Below are 19007 nucleotides of genomic sequence, written 5' to 3'. Positions count from 1 at the left end.
CTGTGAAAATCCTTAGTTTCCGTAACACCAAACTTGTTTTTGTTTTGTTTTTTGTAGTGCAGAGGACCCCTATTCTACCGAAAGAAATGGACCCATATACTGTCGATATACAATAAAGGTCTCATTTGGAAATATCCCCATTTACGTTTTGTTGCGGTCCTTGGCAATGGTATAATCTGACAAGATGGACCAAATAAAGACTGTATGACTGGTTGCCAGGCCAGCTTCAATTTAAGAAAGCATTGAGAAAACCCCTTTAAAGAAATGTGCATACGGTACGTGTGCATTCACATGGCCATGTTTTCAGCCTGTGTCGTATCCACATATTTCTTGCCAAAAACAGTAACTGATCCTTTTCGCAAGAAGGAAAACCTTAAAAATTCCCAAAGGATAGGGTTGTCTAGTGTCATCTGTTGAGATCCACTTCTGTTTTAGGCAAGAAATATGTCGATGTTACAAGGGCAGAAAATACAGCCATGTGAATAAGGGTGCAAGTAAAAAAATATTTATTTTCAATACCTACAGATATTTGTAACATTATTTGCCGTAAAGGGAATTTCTCTAGTGAAAGAACTTCGAAAAGGCAGAAGCAACGTGCAAGAAAGTGATAATTAGAAAGAAGTGCTCAAGACTTTTAGAGTACCAGTCAGGTAATTTCAAGGGAATGTTTCTATTAGGCCTCATTTACACGAGCGTAATATACGCGCGTGCGACGCGCGTGCTTTTCACGCATGTCGTACGCACCTATATTACTATATGGGGCAGTGCAGACGATGCGTGAATTTTGCGCGGCGCGAGTGCATTGCTTAAAACTCACGACATGTTCTAAAATTCTGAGTTTGTCGCGCATCACGCACCCATTGAAGTCAATGGGTGCGTGAAAACCACGAAGGTCGCACGGAAGCACTTCCGTGCGAACTGCGTGATTCGCGCAAGAGCTGTCAAACTGAATGTAAACAGAAAAGCACCACGTGCTTTTCTGTTTACAAACATCCGAACGGAGTGTCTTACACATGAACGAACCGACCTTTACCGGGTTCGGCCGAACTCGTTTTGACCGAACCCGGCAGGAGACAGTCACTGTGCTGAAAGAGTTAAACTGTTTCAGCACCCTGGACAGTGACTTCCGATTCCAATATACGTGAACGTGTAAAAAATAAATAAAGTTCTCACTTACCGATAACTCCCGGCTTCTTCCTCCAGTCTGACCTCCCGGGATGACAATTCAGTCCAAGTGACAGCTGCAGCCAATCACAAGCCAAGCACAGGCTGCAGCGGTCACATGGACTGCCGCGTCATCCAGGGAGGTGGGGCCAGATGTCGAGAGGCGCGTCACCAAGGACGCGTCACCAAGGCAACGGCCGGGAAGTTCTCGGTAAGTACGAACCTCTTTTTTTTTAAACAGGTTACTCGATATGGTGATCGGAATGCACTGTCGAGGGTGCTGAAAGAGTTACTGCCGATCAGTTAACTCTTTCAGCACCATGGACAGTGACTGACGTCGACTAGCCTCATCTCTATGATGGCGGCTGCGCGAAAATCACGCAGCCGCGCATCATACACGGATGACACACTGAGCTGTCAAGTGCCTTTTGCGCACGCAAAACACTGCGTTTTTTGCGCGCGCAAAACGCACACGCTCGTGTAAATGAGGCCTTACACATAGAAAGTACTAATTCTCCTTGTCTTATGGGAAATGCTTCCTGGGAAAAGTAAGCAAAATACCTCTCCTGCAGAAGAAAGTAAACGGTCTCTCTGGTTCCACTTGGGGCGTCTGGTTTGGCTATTAACCAGACTCATGATTCAAGGCAACATAAATGGGTGGGACACGGACAGAGCGGACACCTGTACGTGGCACTAGAGAGTGTTTTCTTCCTTCTGGAGGAGAGCTATTTCTTATACGTTCTTAGAAAGCCAGATACAGGTCATGTGGTGCCAAAATACCTCTATGCTGTCAGACCTCTATGCTGTCAGAAACAATTTATCATCTGGAGAAAGAATCTAGATGTGGGTTTATGCCTATGGACAGTTAACATTTAGGGAGCATGTAGAATACCAAGACACTACCATCCACACGTCTAAACCGAGCCCAGTTACGCAGCTTGTGGCCAATGAATACTATCAGACGATGTCAAATTGATCTTGTAATAGACTTTAAAGAGATTTTCAGGATTAATTTAGCGCTAGACAAATCCCTGGAGTCATGCCTAGAAAATCGCTACTGGCGCCTAACTTTACTGGACAGTTTTTATTGCTACACCAAAAAAAAAAGGCAAATTGGCTCCTAGGATAGAAAAACTAGCTCGGATACCACAGTATTTTCAGACCTGTATTAAATCATTAAATAAAGGGTCTATTCACCACGTTAACGGTTTACATTTGGCGCATACTTTTTCATGCGTCATCCATAGGCTGGCATGTTACAAAATCATATACTATGGGGTATATATACTTTTTTTGCAGTGGCGTCTGTATAGGAAAGAAACGTAGGCTACATAAACTATATCCAAGTATACCTGTCTGGCGGATATCAAAAGTAGCCACGTGCGACTGCCGTACCTTGTGTTCTCACCCTAATAGTCTATGCTTTTCAAGAGCTGATGATCAGTGCACTGGTTATCTACGGACTGCACACTTAGGCTGGGTTCACACGACCTATTTTCAGGCGTAAACGAGGCATAATATGCCTCGATTTAAGCCTGAAAATACGGCTCCAATACGTCGGCAAACATCTGCCCATTCATTTGAATGGGTTTGCCGACCTACTGTGCCGATGAGCTGTAATTTACGCGTCGTCGTTTGACAGCTGTCAAACGACGACGCGTAAAATGACTGCCTCGTCAAAGAAGTGCAGGACACTTCTTTGGACGGAATTTGAGCCATTTTTCATTGAATTCAATTAAGAACAGCTCTAAATTACGGCCGTCATAGACGCCTTGCAAAATGCGAGGACGAGCAATTACGTCTGAAATTACGGAGCGGTTTTCTCCTGAAACCAGCTCCGTAATTTCAGCCGTATCGGACTTGGTCGTGTGCACATACCCTAAGAGCGCCCCATAGTCCTTCAAGATATTCCACTTATTATTTATATTTTAATAAAAACATCCAATAGTCTGGAAAATCCAATGGTGTAAGATCGGGTGTCATCTGGTTCCAATCATGCCAGATTAATAGAAGTTCTTTCTGTGTGAGGAACTGGCATCTCATGACTAACCTAACATATTTTACTCCGCTCAGCCCTCAGGGTATCTGCGTTTACCTCAGCATAATAGTCCAATTCTATCTATAAAATTACCAAGTTTATTTATTCATAGAGGTTGGGAGGACATTCAGATTCTACAAAATGAGCAACATATGTTTTACTAGCCCACACGAAAAAGCACAGCCATGTACATTTAAGCCACCTGTAGACTAACTGATGGTTATAAATGTATATTCGCATTGCAGAAATTGTTTCTATATACAGGACGAAGTCAAACTTGTCAACATTAGGGAAAGCAGCGTTTTGCTTACACTCACTCACATGTAACATGCAATGGTATTCTAACTAAATAATGAAAAACAGTACTTTTTCCATCTGTTCGAAAAGAATGAATACTGCACAGGCCGCCTTTGTTCCCTGTGTAATGAAGGATGATCTGCTATTAAAATAATTAACAACGCTACTTTGATAGAGTGTACGTAATTAACAAAGCCCAATGACCAAGAATAGGAAAAAAAAAATCCCAGACAGATATTTGACATAAAAATGTGTTACTGTAATTTCACATAATAATTACAGCTTAGAAAATCTGACATTTAAACAATCACAAAGAGCTCTGCACGCTACACTTTCTAATGCAGCGATTATAAACTTCCACCTGTTAGTATAGGAATCAATGAGGAACTCATTCTGCTAATGTACCATAGCAGGCTAGTGGATGGAAGATTATTAGTAATTTAAGGTATGAAATAGGAGTGACAACAGGTTCTCAAATATTTTGTCGCTTAGGTTATTAAAGGAACAGACTTGAGGCAGAGTATTTAACGCGTCCTCACTTATCATAAAAAAGTCATGTAGGTGTTCGGAAATTGTGACACTAAAGCCAGCTTAAACATGTCCATTTTTTTTTAAACAATACACAACAAATATTTGACAAACAATGAGTTAAATTTTAATGGTGCATCAATTAACTGGTACTTCAAAATCAGTTCCTGTTCTCATGTTCTAATTTGTTTGTCAAACCCATGTGCCCATAGTGATAGTTATTAAATAAACAACTAGAGGTATCTAATTCACCAGATGGAACGCCTACCTTCAACTTGTCGTATCGGTCAGCTAGAGCAGCAACCTGATGATCCCGATGCCGCCCAACCAATTTACACAAGGCACATATTAGTTGGTCATCCGTCACACAATACATATTAACTTTCTCATCCTCGTGTTCCAGACACATTAACCCTCTGATGTGCGAGTCCGGGATAGGTTCAATCAAACGGTGGCCAGTGAATGGCTTCTTATTTGGGTGAGTTGCCTTCAGGCAGTCATCACAATAAGACACTTCGCAAGTCACACATGTTTTTACAGCCTCTCGCGCCTGGTCCTGGTCACAGAACTGGCAGAGTACTTTCTCGTTGGAAGTCATGCTGTTGTTGGTATCGTACGTCCGCTCTCGGCGTGTCTCACTAGGGGAATTAGGCCCACTCACTGATGCCTTCTGAAATCTGTCGATGATGTTCTGTAAAGTCACGTTCCTCTTGAGTCCGTCTAAGCCACGCTTACTGAGTGTGATGACATAACGGCAGGTGGGGCACTGGAAGGCGTTAATAGATTCCACGGATTCGTTGTTGGCACAGTGGGAGACCAGGATGCGATGCGCACAGTTGAAACAGAGGCTGTGAGCGCAAGGCAGCAGCAGTGGGTCTTCAAACAGCTCCAGACAGATAGGGCAGGTCAGTTCCGACTCCAGTGTTTCCATCTTCAGGCAAAGCTTTCCTGTGTCGTCAGCGAAATCCAGGGAAGCTGATCAGCTATCTGAAAGCACAATATAACATTTTATTAGGCGAGAGGGGTCAACAATGGGGGGTTGTCAACTTTAATGTTAGCATCACAATCCAAAATGTCCACAGCAGACACTCCACCAGCAATTAGCTTCTGTATTGTTTACAGACTTACACTTAGTCCCGGCTAATTGGAAAAAAGGACAATGGCCCAAGTAGCTATGTAGTTACGCCATCCTCAAATTTCACTTCACTGACACTCTAATATTTCATGTCAAAATCAGAAATCTAAAAAAAATAATATATTTTTTCTTTAGAAGACACTGCATTATGCTAACCCAGATAATTGACATATGCATCGGTCTATGTCTTAAAACATCCATGAGGGGGTTAAAGAATTGAAGTCTCTGTACTAAAATTTACCCTGTATGAAATGAAAAAAAATAAATTCAAGTATGTCAGTAATTGGTTCATTCACACCTGGATCATCTTTCGTCAGAGAACACTTAAGAAGCCTCGCTTGCTGTGACAAGCTCTCTCACAAGTGTAATGTGAAATAACTGGAACCGTATTTGTCTATGCTTTCCAGTTTGAGAGGAATGGCTTTATCGAGTCGCCCTACGCGGCTCTCCCTGCCTCTGCTCTCGTCATGGGCTCATCGCTGCTTTGGGTCGACAAGTCGGTGAAGCAGAAGCAAAAACGATGCTTCACACTCAACGAGATGTACCTTCTGTAAGAGCCACATACATTGGCTTTGTTGTTTCCGTGCCTGGACAATTTCAGACAGCACAGCTGCAACACTATATGCCAAGAAGTTTATCAACAGGGTTTTTTGTGTGTTCAATGAGTCGCAGAGAACACAAAACAAAAACATAAAAATACAAAACTATGGTTCATTAAGGTTTATGCTCATTAGCAGCAGATTGGGAAACAAACCAATGACTTCCGAACAATTCACCCAGAGCAGTTTCCTTAATAAAATGTTTGGGAAAAAAAAAAAAGATAAACAACTCCCAGACTAGAATATTTGTATATGTCTGAAATCTACATATACTGTACATAAAATTTCCATTAGCCTTCATTTAACTTGTTATTGCAAAGAAATAAAAAACCATAAAAAAAGGTTTTGTTTTCATGATGTCCCCTCCTTAGGGAATTGTTCAAAATGAAAATCCTTAATATATTTGTATTAAAACAGAATCATTCACTAAATAAACTCAAAAGTAACGGCAGAGAAACGAGTCGCCCCCCCCCCCCCCCACAAAACTGCCCTGCGATTGTTTTCATTTTCTAATTTTTTTGTTTGCATGAAGTTCGTGTATGACGTTACCTCATACTATGGCTGGACAAATCCCAGAACAGTTACCAGTGTATCTACACCTAACTTTTTGATTCGTTTTTATGCACTAAAAAAGTCAAAATTGGCTCCTGGAACAGTCTAACTGACTACTAAAGTCTGTAGCTCATCCTTACTTCAGACAATGATGTGCAGTGAAAGGGGCAAAGTTCTTTCATTCATCAAAACATCCATATATTTCATATGATACAAACATCACACGTTACTCTGCTAAATCCCATAGATCAGACTCCCCTGAAAAGACGAATCGGGACGAGGGATTACGGAGTAGGGTGATGCTACAGTTTCTGGTCATACGTCATCTCATTTATCCCTATAATATATCATTTTTGTACGGTGTTATAAACAGAATTGATATTGATCCACAGTTGGAAGTAATACATACACACATCTGCTCATCAGAGGACGGAATCCTTAAAGAAAATTATGCGACATTCCTTTCTATATTATGCATTCCTTGATAGCATGCATCTTTCAACAAGCTCAGAGAACAATTGCCAAAATCAACAACTGGAAGAAAGTGTGGAAAAACTTAGATCTTAACACTTTAATGTCTATCCATAAACTATCCATTATAGAATATAATTCCACTATAAAGAAAGTTTGTGTCTATAATAGCTGTGTGGAAACAATAGTAGGCAAAAGTTTGGGAAGGCCAATGCTTGCCACTACACAAATATTCATAAATCTGGTTGAATCACTAACTTTCTAGGTTTCGTCAACCAAAATATATTAATTGAGGATTATAACTAGGGAGAGAGAATCAAGTTGAAAAGTTTGGTAACAGACCCTGCTACTTTGTAAGGCCTAGTTAACATCGCGTTTTGGCCTTCCATCAGAGGTATATGATCTATACCTCAGAAGCAATGCCGCAACATATCCCACTGTATGGCATATATGGACAGTGATGTCAGTTGCTTCTCCAGGGCCGGCGTCACCAGGAAGACGAAGCATCAGAGTACGAAGCGCTCTGGCAAGGGATTTTGGCCCTGGGAAAGCTAACGTTACTGTTAAAGATGTGCCCCAAAATTAGATTTTGTTCGAATAAGTTTTCTGCGAATTGCAAGTGCTCTGATTGCCCTGTCTGACTATCTGGTGCTGTATCCAAGTAGGATATAGTCCTAGAAGACTTCAGAGTCCGACAGGGCACTCAGGACACATGCAATTCCACCCTTAATCTAATTTAAAAAAAACAAAACACAGACACACACACAGACACACACACAGACACACGCTCAGCCTCCCCCTGTTTTCTGTAGCAACACGTCCCTGCGAGCCTCCTGAGAGGATGTCTTTTGGTCCCATGTGACTGCTGTAGACTGATGGTTTTCGCAGTGGTCAAATGGGACAAAACAACTTCATCTCAGGTGGTCGGCAGGGACGCTAAGGGAGATGAGGGAAGGTGGTGAGTTTACTTTAACTCCCCCCCCCCCCTCTTTTCTTTCTCGAATCTTTAAAATTATGAGAAACGCTCGCCGGCGACTGGCATATTGCAGATTTGTGCATCGCAAACCACTTATGTTTCGTTTTGCAAGCGAATCCAAAACTTTTGGTAAATACGGACCGAATTAGATTGGTGACGATTTGGTTTGCTCATCAGTCCATATGTGGGCAGTTACATCACTGAAAGCAGCCGGGGACTTGGGATTAAAAGGTCTTGCAGTCGCAGGTTATAGAGACATTGTACGGGTGGGCAGTCTCTGTTGCGTCAGGCAGCCCTAACGATAACAGTCCATATATGGACAGTTACGTTTATGGAGCTTCCAGATGTATACATTTAACAAAGGCCTTTGACGGATACAATGCAGTGCCTATGTTGACACGGTTTTGGCCTCCGTCTTACTACTGGAGCCTTATGTACACATTTAAATGTAGGGGCAAAATGCGGTGTACTAGGCCTAAAAGAGTAGTGTTGCAAAAATTTGTTACTACATACATTTCAGTACATAAGGTCATCTCATGCAAAGCCCACTACTTAGCTAAGTGGAGCCATCTCACTAAATAATTTATTGTCATAGCGTGTATCATTCCTACACAGCTTGACACCATCGGCGGTTATCAAAAGAACATTTATCACTGAACATTCGGTGTTTCATGATAAATCCCTAATTATAGCGGCTCCTTAGTTAGACTTCTTAAAAGTATGATCCACAAAATAACTTTCATCATCAATCTACAGGACCCCTACCAATAATGAGAACGAGGGTACAGTGTCCCCAGTTTGAATGGAGAGGGGCAATAAGACCAATATAATACGTTTAGTGACAATTCAAAAACATGATCCCATTGTCCAAAGATCAGGAAGAGAAAAAAAAAAAAAAAAAAGTGTGACAAGGATGCAATAATAGACAAAAATACTTTTTCACATCACTGTAGCTCTTATTTTAGATCATCCCCATTATGATAAAACAAGGATATAGACAAAAGACCTCGCAGAGTGTAGCACTAAAAATAGTTCTATTTATCCTCAAAATTCATTACTGCCGGAACAGAAGGAAGAGTGAGGGGGTGTTGAAACGGAGGATAGGGTCAGAAAATAGACAAAAACAAAAAACAGACAAAGGATTAACAAAATGGGGGTTGTCCACTCCCATAAAATGTATGGTCTATCCTCAGGATAGGTCATCAATAGCTGATAAGTCGGACCAACAAGATCCCCCACCGATCAGCTGTTTTGAAGGGGATGCAGTGCTCATATGAGCGCTGCTTCCCCTCCATTCCTCATCTGCTCGTACTGTGAATTGCCGACACACTTGTGGTGGTGGTTCACAGTATTACAGCCTTCTCCCATTCATTTCATAGTTTTCTCCTATTTTAATGGTAATTAAACATAGGCATACATTGTAGTAGTGCTCTCCAACATGTGGCTCTCCATGCTGTGAATTGAAGTTTTGTAACAACTTGTAGGGAGCCACAGGTTGGTAGACACTGCATTCTGATATTACATTACTTCTTGTGCATGTCATTTATCAGATAAAGCGAATTTAACATCAGTTAATGAATCTGAATTAAGTTATTTTAGATGCGGATTTCCCACATGAATACCAGCAACAATTCTGTGTGAACCAGGCTAAAACAAACCAGGCCAACACCAGCAACCTAATCTATCTTCCCAAAAAAAGGAACATAAAAGTTTAGCAGAGCCAAATGTGGACATTGTTGGGACAATTGGCCATTTTAATAATTGGCTGCCAATTGATAGCGCTCTTAACATGTCCATTTTTGTAAATACTCGCACTTCCCATAAAACTCTGCGTGGTCCTAGAACTCTGCATTGTGCCATTTCTCTGTTATGCCTACGGCAAATTAGGTAATTGACAACTGGGCCCTACCATTTCTTGTTAATTGGGTGTGTCCCGACACAGTCTGACACTATGCAATCAGTGTTCACTGTATCAGATTGTGTAGGGAGACTAGGGACACACCCACCCTATTGACCCGTGGAACGGCCAATTTATTCATATATTTCCAGGACGAACAACAGAGTAATGGCCCAAAGTGGAGTTTTAATTAAATATACTCCAGAAAATAATATATGGTGAATTTATGTATTTACTAAAACAGTTGTGTCAGGGGAGCAGACAGGTGCTTTTTTAATGTGCATGGCCAGCTTAACGAACACTATTGTTTGTCTATCCTAGACCTCCGTCTAATCTAATGTCCTATATGTTGCAACTAAAATGCAATTGTATCTGGTCACTGAAAATAAAAAGCACCAAAAAAAAAATGGAATAAAAAAAAAAAAAAAAAAAAAAAGGAAATGAAAATATTGATATTTGTATAAACAATTTACCATTGTATTACATCCTGAGGGCATCGACAGCTTTCCAATGGCTAAATCATTTTAATATGGTCCACCATTATCAACTAGGTAAATTTAAAAACAGCTGTCCCTGAAAAAAAGGCAGGTGGCATTTTGGCCGAAATCTGCGTATCGCACCTTTTTTTAAACAAAAATAAATCCGAGCAATATCAATAGATCTTATTCAAACACAACCAATTTCCACAGCTACGACTGCTGAAGTTTATTTGGCCTGTGAACAGCACATTTGCTTTGTTCTAGACCCCACAACGACAATGTATATACAGCCGAGCTATTCACTAATCTGGTAATGTAAAAAGGAACAGATATTCTATAATTCATTGACCTCTATTATTTAATGTGGTATCTAAAGTCTAAATTACTAGCGGTCTGGTATTGAACACTGGGAAAAGGGGCTCGTAACATCCTGGGCATGTCTCTAACATGTCAGAACACGTGACAAGGTTGGAAACCTGTAAAGCTACTCAATTAAGAAAATGTAAGTATGGGCAACAAAAGAACAACACGAGAACGTGCTAAAAGATAAACAGTCAACATAAAAAAAAACATACAGAGAAAAGATCGTAATAAAACAAGAAAGAAAAAAAATACATTAAAAACAGGTACCTATTAATCTATATTGAACTGCAGTAACAAAACATTCATTTGGCACTACTTTCGACATTCAATGGCAACCTTTGCCCAGCCCTGCCACCTGTTCCTTCCTCCTCACCAACCTGAGAAGGAGCTAACCTTCAAATGAAAGAATATGTAGTGTAATAATAGCCGACTATTCGATCAGCCATGCTTTAAATGACAACATGTGTTATCTGAGAAAGCCTTTTGATGTTGACATATCAAATTGAATACTCACCGATGGATCTCGCCATGCTTCTGTTAAGTGGAGCATTGTGCAAGAAGGGGACTGAGCAACCCAGGGCTGACCGGTCAGGGGTCCTGAGGGGAACTGCTACTGAAACACAACATATCCTTGTGCGGAGCTGGGGTAGTTAATGTGAGACTGCTGACATCAGATCACAACAGGAAAATCTGTGTCACAATGCCAGGAAAGCCAGCTCCACCCAATCACCTCCGCCAAAACTTCTCCTAGCAGCCCCAGTCCAGATACAGATAGGGAGGACTTTTCTGAGATTCCTGCCGCAGCTGAATGAAAGGCAGCTCAGGATAAGCTTCTTTCACTACAGCATCTCTAACCTGTTCGGGGGCAAGATCTGGTAATGGAGACGTGGAAAGTAGGATAAGCTCAGCTTTCTCTGTAATTAATCCACAGCTGAATGAAACTCACCAGTTCCCATGAATGCAGCAGGAAGCGGACCTGCCACTGGCAGAACACTTTACATATTAAGCAATGCAGGACTACATACAAAACTAATTAAAAAAATCCTACAGTAACAAAGTAGTACACATGCTAATGTAACGAAGATGGTGACAAGAAACTATTATAAATCACCCTCCTTTACAACAGATTACAATATAAAAAGGCTATATATCAATTACAAACACACTTGATGTCCATACATCCTAAAAGTATCCCCATTGTGGGATAAACGGATTACTTTGCAAAAAGTGTGAGTGTGTGTGTGTGTGTTGCCACCAGAGTTGGGGGGGGGGGTGGTGTGGCCGATTCTCATTTTGCAATGGCGCTGGCTCTCCTTCTTTGTAAGGAAATGCCCCCGTCCCATATATATATATATATATATATATATATATATATATATATATATATATATATATATATATATACACACACACACACACACACACACACACACATATATATATACACATACACACACAATTTCTCAGAAGTTGAGATATGCAAGATAGAGTAGTGATCATGGGGAAAGATATATATATTATATTTTTTTTAACTATTAATAATCCCATTGATGAACACTTTAGTAAGCCACTCAGCAAACTAAAAAGGTTCTGTCCACATCTAGAACAAAAATACAAATGCATAAACTAGGACATGTATACCAACATACTTGAATGTTATGGTTTCTATGGGGCCAACATGTGCTAAAAAGAGTACCATCTTGGCATATGTTTGACAAAATTACATCAGGATACCATTTCGTTTTAAAGGGAAGGTGTCTCGAAATTATAATTTTTTTAGATGTTATTGCTTTTATTATGTCATTAAAATACATTTTATTTATTTGGGTTTTTGTGTTGTACTTTTTTCTTTTTTTTACTTCTCTATGGGGGCTGCCATTTTTTTTCATCTCTGTATATGTCGATTAACGACACATACAGAGATGGAATACGGCACATACATCCCCATAGAGAATGGAAAAGGGAGCCGTTCCATTCACTATAGTGTACGCCGTCTGTGTGGGAATGGCGCATACGCCGCTCCCACACAGTCCAAAAGGAAGGTCTTCGGCAGAGCGACATCCGGCGCCATTTTCATGTGGACCGGAAGCCGCGGCCGGACAGTAAAATGACTACTTCCGGTCGCGGCTTCCGTCCATATGTTCAGAAGCAAGGACAGGGAGCGGAGGCAGCGGCAGGAGCAGGTAATTATGTTTGTGTATGTGATGTGTGTGTATGTTCGTGTTATACTGTGTGATTACCACTGTATCTAATCCTCCTACACTGTGCATTCGCTCAAAATTCAACCCCCTCCTTTCTCCTGGCACTAGCCAGGATAAAGGAGGGGGTATTGTTTGAGGACACTAGAGCGAGTGTGTCTTCTCCAATTTTGCAGCATAAAGCAATGAGGTTGCTTTACCACATGCCAATGCTGCAATTTTGGGAATTGCTCCCTCTAGTGACAAGCACATGGAAATGTTATAAAATTAGAATCGAATTTATAATATTTCCTGACTTGTGAAAAAATTAAAAAAATTAGAACAATTTGTAATCATTTATATACTAACTGTTTAACGGAAAAAAAAATGTTTTTAAAAAAATTAAATATTAGTAACATACTTTAGTTAACTATATGCCAGTATATAACGGTCCACAAAGCCGAACTAACATGTCCTCTTCTTGCATTGTTGTTTTTTTGTTACATCTGTTAAACAGAACTTGTGAACAAAAAAAAAAAAAAAACAGACAAAATAATAAGTTCCTATGGTCAGACCTTCCAAAAGGACAATATAACTGCCTTCAACTTATACAAATTGGCCCTCAAATATCAAAATTGTCTGTTGACCATCGCAGCCAGAGGTAAATTCTCAATCTCTAAAGTGCATTGTGAAAATGGAACATTAACTCGGAATTTACAGTTGTAATGTTAGTTTACTTGGAAGTCCTAAAAGTATAATACTGCTTTAAGAGGTTTTTTTTGTTGGCTGCAATGGGGTTAACATGGATATCGCCCATTTAAGAGACCTGGTCTTGTATGTTACTAATCTTAGTCCTCTTTGTGCATCATTTTAACAAGTTTGACTCGCTGAAAGAGGATATCGGGTCCATACAACCCTGTACAATGGAGGCAGAGTGAAATTCTACCCGCTTAATGAATATGAAACAGTTAAGCCTGATTCAGATGTTACAGCACAATGCCCTTTTCATGAAAGGAGCAATATGTCTAGGGAAAGCCTGGGCACTGCCAGCCAGTATAAATATAGTACCATACCATGAGAGCCAGGAAAATGGATTGGGTTGTTTTTATTATTTTCCTTCTTCCCAGCTTTGTAAAATTTCCCAGTACAGGAATAGTTGGTAGGTCATAAAATCGCTCATGCAGGGAAGGTAGGTCACAACACACGGTTGGTTAATTTTACTGTGGGAGAAAAAAAAGCCTCTGGCCCAGCCAATAGTTAACACTTCACAGCAAGGAAAAATAATATATACACAAATCTCAGAGACAGACAATATTTGGGAAGAAGTGGAGGGGTTTGCTTATAATGAAAGCAGCTACAGACAATGACAAATTGACTCCTAAGGCATCAGAAATATGTAGAATGTTCAAAATATTCAACTTAATTATACTCTGGACTATGATTTTCAAGGAAGATAACAGGTTAGCCATAGTGTAGAATTACATTCCTAGAAAGAGTGGCACAGCAACAATGTGTCTACAAGAAATAGCCAAAACATTTGTACCGATATAGCCTATATCATATCGTAGACGCTTTTCCCTTCCCTTTCCCCATCCCTTGGTTGGACAGGTGTCTTTATTTCACCCGTACTATGTAACTATATCAGACTACGAAGAACTAAAGCAAGAGTGCAATTTCTGGTTCGCACAAACGCAAAAAGTCCTCAATAAAATTTGAAGGGATTGTCCTGATGGGGTTGCCCTTTCCTAAATCAGCTACCTCTACAGTGAGCTGGTCAACAGCGGGTATTCCAGCTGCTGGTGAGCACAATTGGGTCGGATGACCACGTAAATACATGGTTGTAATGAGTCCTCCAGACCTTTGCAGCAAACCTCCCTGCTCTGCCTACAAGAGTGGGTAAGAAGTGTCCCACAAATTGCAGCTATAGGTGCACAGGTACCAGCACTGCAGTAGGACACGTGCATTCCTGCAAATCGATGTACTATTTTTAGAGATGGTATCATACGGGTAAAGAAATTGTGAACATGTGCCCAAGAGCTGAAGAAGTGCAGCTGTCAATCATATTGCACTCTGGCTGATCAAAGAACTTGTGATGTTCTTTTAACCCCATGTACACCATGAGGCATCATTTACACGAGCGTAATATACGCACGTGCGACGCACCTATATTAGGCTATGGGGCAGTGCAGACAGTGCGTGAATTTTTCGCAGCGCAAGTGTGTTGCGTAAAACTCACGACATGTCCTATCTTTGTACGCTGTTCGCGCATCACGCACCCATTGAAGTCAATGGGTGCGTGAAAACCACGCATGCCGCACGGAAGCACTTCCGTGCGAACTGCGTGATTCGCGCAACAGCTGTCAAACTCTGAATGTAAACAGAAAAGCACCACGTGTTTTTCTGTTTACAAACATCCAAACGGAGTGTCATAATGATGGCGGCTGCGAGAAAATCTCGCAGCCGCGCATCATACACTGATGACACATGGAGCCGTTAAGTGCCTTTTGCGCACGCAAAACGCAGCGATTTTTGCTTGTGCAAAACGCACACGCTCGTGTAAATCAGGCCTAACCAATACTGATCAGGATAAAGCAAAAGGAGAACCGCCTTTGTAAGAAAAAAAAAAAAAACGTGATCGGGGCTCATACATGCCCATGCATATGGGTCCTCAAGGGATTAAAATGGGTCATAGAACATAAATCATGGACTTAAATTCAATCATTAAAATAAATAATTGGAAGTATATGAGGACACTGTCCTGTTTCCAAATGTTGGGAATGTGGCAAAGTATACGAGGAGCAGCAAATTTCTCAATTGATGACGTGTTGCATAAGAATGCCAATCTCAATAAAATAACATTGGCCCCTCCCACACAGCTCAGTCCTCCCCTAACAGGAAGTTACATTTGAGAAACGAATCATTTACAACTTCCTGTTCCGCACTAAAGTGGTCTTCCAGGCAGAAGTGAGTTCTGACAGAACATCTTTGCTGGGACAGAAGGGAAGCCTGGCATTCAAGGACTGATGGACAGGGCCAGTTACCAGTTTACCTGCGGAGGTCATGGAATTTTTCCTATCTAACATTATCTGCCATAAATTGCAATGAACCATATCTTAATACTGAATAACCTGAAAATCTCTACAGGCACAAGAAAATTCTGAATGGCAACAACTTAAAGGGAACCTTTCACGTTGAAAACGAGACAAATCTGCGTCAGCATGTTATAGATAAGGAGGAGCGGAGTAAATTGATGTATATTTTTGTAGCAAAATATTCAGTATAACTTGTAATTTATTCATTTAAACCTCTGCTCATTCTGGACTTGAGTGCAATGAGCGGTCCTACACGGTGATTGACAGCTATCTCTGTAGTTACACTCATACAGGGGAGGCTGTCAATCACTGTCTAGGACCGCCCACTGAATTCCTAAACCCAGAATGAGCAGAGATTTAAAGAGTCTCTGTCACCACATTATAAGTGCCCTATCTCCAACATAAGGAGATCGGCGCTATAATGTAGGTGACAGCAGTGCTTTTTATTTAAAAAAAAATAAATCTGTTTTCACCACTTTATTAGCGATTTTAGATTTATGCTAATGAGTTGCTTAATGCCCAAGTGGGCGTGTTTTTACTTTAGACCAAGTGGGCGTGGTACAGAGGTGTATGACGCTGACCAATCAGCGTCATGCACTCCTCTCCATTCATTTAGTCAGCGCATAGTGATCCTTTTAGATCCCTATGTGCTGTCTTATACTAACACATTAACAAAACTGAAGTGTTTAGACAGTGAATAGACATTCCACGGGATGTCTATTCACAATCTCTGCACTTCGTTACTGTTTCTGTGGTACTTACAGCAGAGCAAGCGTAATCTCGCGAGATTACGCTGTAGATGACAGGTTACAACGAGATTACACTTGCTCTGCTGTAACTACCACAGAAACGGTAACGAAGTGCAGGGATTGTGAATAGATATCCCGTGGAATGTCTATTCACTGTCTAAACACTTCAGTTTTGTTAATGTGTTAGTATAAGACAGCACATAGTGATCTAAAAGGATCCCTATGCGCTGACTAAATGAATGGAGAGGAGTGCATGACGCTGATTGGTCAGCATCATACACTCCTCTGTACAACGCCCACTTGGTCTAAAGTAAAAACACGCCCACTTGGGCATTAAGCAACTCATTAGCATAAAGCTAAAATCGCTAATAAAGTGGTGAAAATAAATCGATTTTCTGAATTAAAAGCATTACTGTCACCTACATTATAGCGCCAATCTCCTTATGTAGGAGACAGGGCACTTATAATGTGGTGACAGAGTCTCTTTAAATGAAGGTTTAAATGAATAAACAAGTTATACTGAATCTTTTGCAACTATAAGACACATCAAGCTGCTGACCTTTTCCTGCTCTATAAACATGCTGCCCATAGATTGGACTGCATTTTCAACATGACAGGTTCCCTTTATGGCATACATGGTTGCTTAACCACCGTATTTTAGATGAACCCAAACAGCCAGATTTCAGTTTTGTTTCTGGATTGAGCACCTAAAAATGCTCATTTATATTGAATGCTTATTTTTAGACTGCTTGTATCTTTTTGCTTATTATCAGGGTTGCCAACCGTCCGTAAATTTACAGACAGTCCGCAAAAATGGCTGTTTTTTTCTGCCGTGCGTAGCGTCCAGCAGAAAAAAAAACAAACACCGGCCAGGATTTTCTTCATGCTTTGGAACTTTGCACTGCGCATGGGCTGAAATGTACTTGCACAGTGCAAAGGAATAGGCCGCAGCTGGGCATATTTTCAGATTCCGCTTGACTTGTGCGGAATATGAAAATAATCAGGCCGCTGCCAAGTGATGTCAGTGACGACCCGGGAGTGGGGACCTCTCCAGTCACATGACCTGTCATCTGACCTCACGTCAGCGCCATAAGGTCAGGTGATTCAGGTCAGGTGACTGGACTACTCCCGGGCTGTCACCAATCCCAGCCAGAAGTGGAACTCCGCCGCTGCGCCGAATTACCCCCTCCTATCCTCCTATGGTGTGTCACGTCAGGCAGAGCGGAGAGTGGTAGCAGTAGTAGGGTTGCCTCAATACCAGAATTTGGACTTAGATACCGATACTTCGTGTAGTATTGCAATACTCGAAACCAAAACGATACTTTGCCAACAATAATTAAAAAAAAGTTGTTCCATTTTCTGATGTGAGGCACGTGGTGTGATGAATTTTGAACCTCCATGTGCCTCACATTAATAGTTTAACCCCCATCATGTCCCTCCGTCATAATGGACAACATTGGGTTAGTGTGTGAGGTACATGATGGGTTAATTACTATTCGGCCTCATGCACACGATCGTAGCTATGTGCACGGCCGTGATTTTCGGGTCGGCCGGCATCGCAGTGTCACTCACGAGCCGTTCGCAAATCGCGGGCCGTGCACATGGCCGCGTCCATCATTTTCTATGAGCCTGGACCGCAGAACACGGCCGTAATAAGACATGTCCGTTATTTCTGCGTTCCAAGCTCCTGGGCCACGCACGGACCGTGGAAACCACGGTCGTGTGCATGGGCCCATAGAAATGAATGGGGCCGCAATTCTACTGTGGATTTTCGGGGGAATTACAGCAGCAAAAGCACGTTCGTGTGCATGCGGCCTAAATGTGAGGCACATGGAGGTTCACAATTCATAATACCACTTGTCTCACATTAATAAAAGAAAGCAGTTTATTTTCTAACAGCATAAACATGAATGACGCTATAAATGTGTTATTACGGTCGCAACTATACTGAACAGGTGTATATTTTATGTATTGAGACTATGTTTATTGGAATAAATGTGTTGTTTTTCTTATTTAAAACATTACCGATTCTTTTTTTTTTACTTTAATGTACTGGCATACAGTGGAGGAAATAAGTATTTGTTCCCTTGCTGATTTTGTAAGTTTGCCCACTGTCAAAGACATGAACAGTCAAGCATTTTTAGGCTAGGTTAATTTTACCAGTGAGAGATAGATTATATAAAAAAAAAAAAAAGAAAATCACATTGTCAAAATTATATCTATTTATTTGCATTGTGCACAGAGAAATAAGTATTTGATCCCCTACCAACCATTAGGAGTTCAGCCTCCTCCAGACCAGTTACACGCTCCAAATCAACTTGGTGCCTGCATTAAAGACAGCTGTCTTACATGGTCACCTGTATAAAAGACTCCTGTCCACAGACTCAATTAATCAGTCTGACTCTAACCTCTACAACATGGACAAGACCAAAGAGCTTTCTAAGGATGTCAGGGACAAGAACATAGACCTGCACAAGGCTGGAATGGGCT

General features: G+C 41.1%; 1 protein-coding gene across 2 annotated transcripts in view; it reads right to left on the bottom strand.

The window, feature by feature from the left end:
* Positions 1-19007, bottom strand: part of MID1 (midline 1) — a 349475-nt gene that overhangs the window by 140909 nt on the left and 189559 nt on the right. For both annotated transcript variants that reach the window (XM_075853965.1, XM_075853964.1), the window contains exon 2: positions 4296-5014. In XM_075853965.1, coding sequence (XP_075710080.1) covers positions 4296-4958 — 663 coding nt within the window. In that variant the 5' untranslated portion in view covers positions 4959-5014. The remainder of the gene's footprint in view (positions 1-4295; positions 5015-19007) is intronic.

This window comes from Rhinoderma darwinii, chromosome 2 (genome assembly GCF_050947455.1).
Source record: "Rhinoderma darwinii isolate aRhiDar2 chromosome 2, aRhiDar2.hap1, whole genome shotgun sequence".
NCBI classification, from domain to species: Eukaryota; Metazoa; Chordata; class Amphibia; order Anura; family Rhinodermatidae; genus Rhinoderma; species Rhinoderma darwinii.
This window is presented reverse-complemented; position numbering and strand designations above follow the sequence as displayed.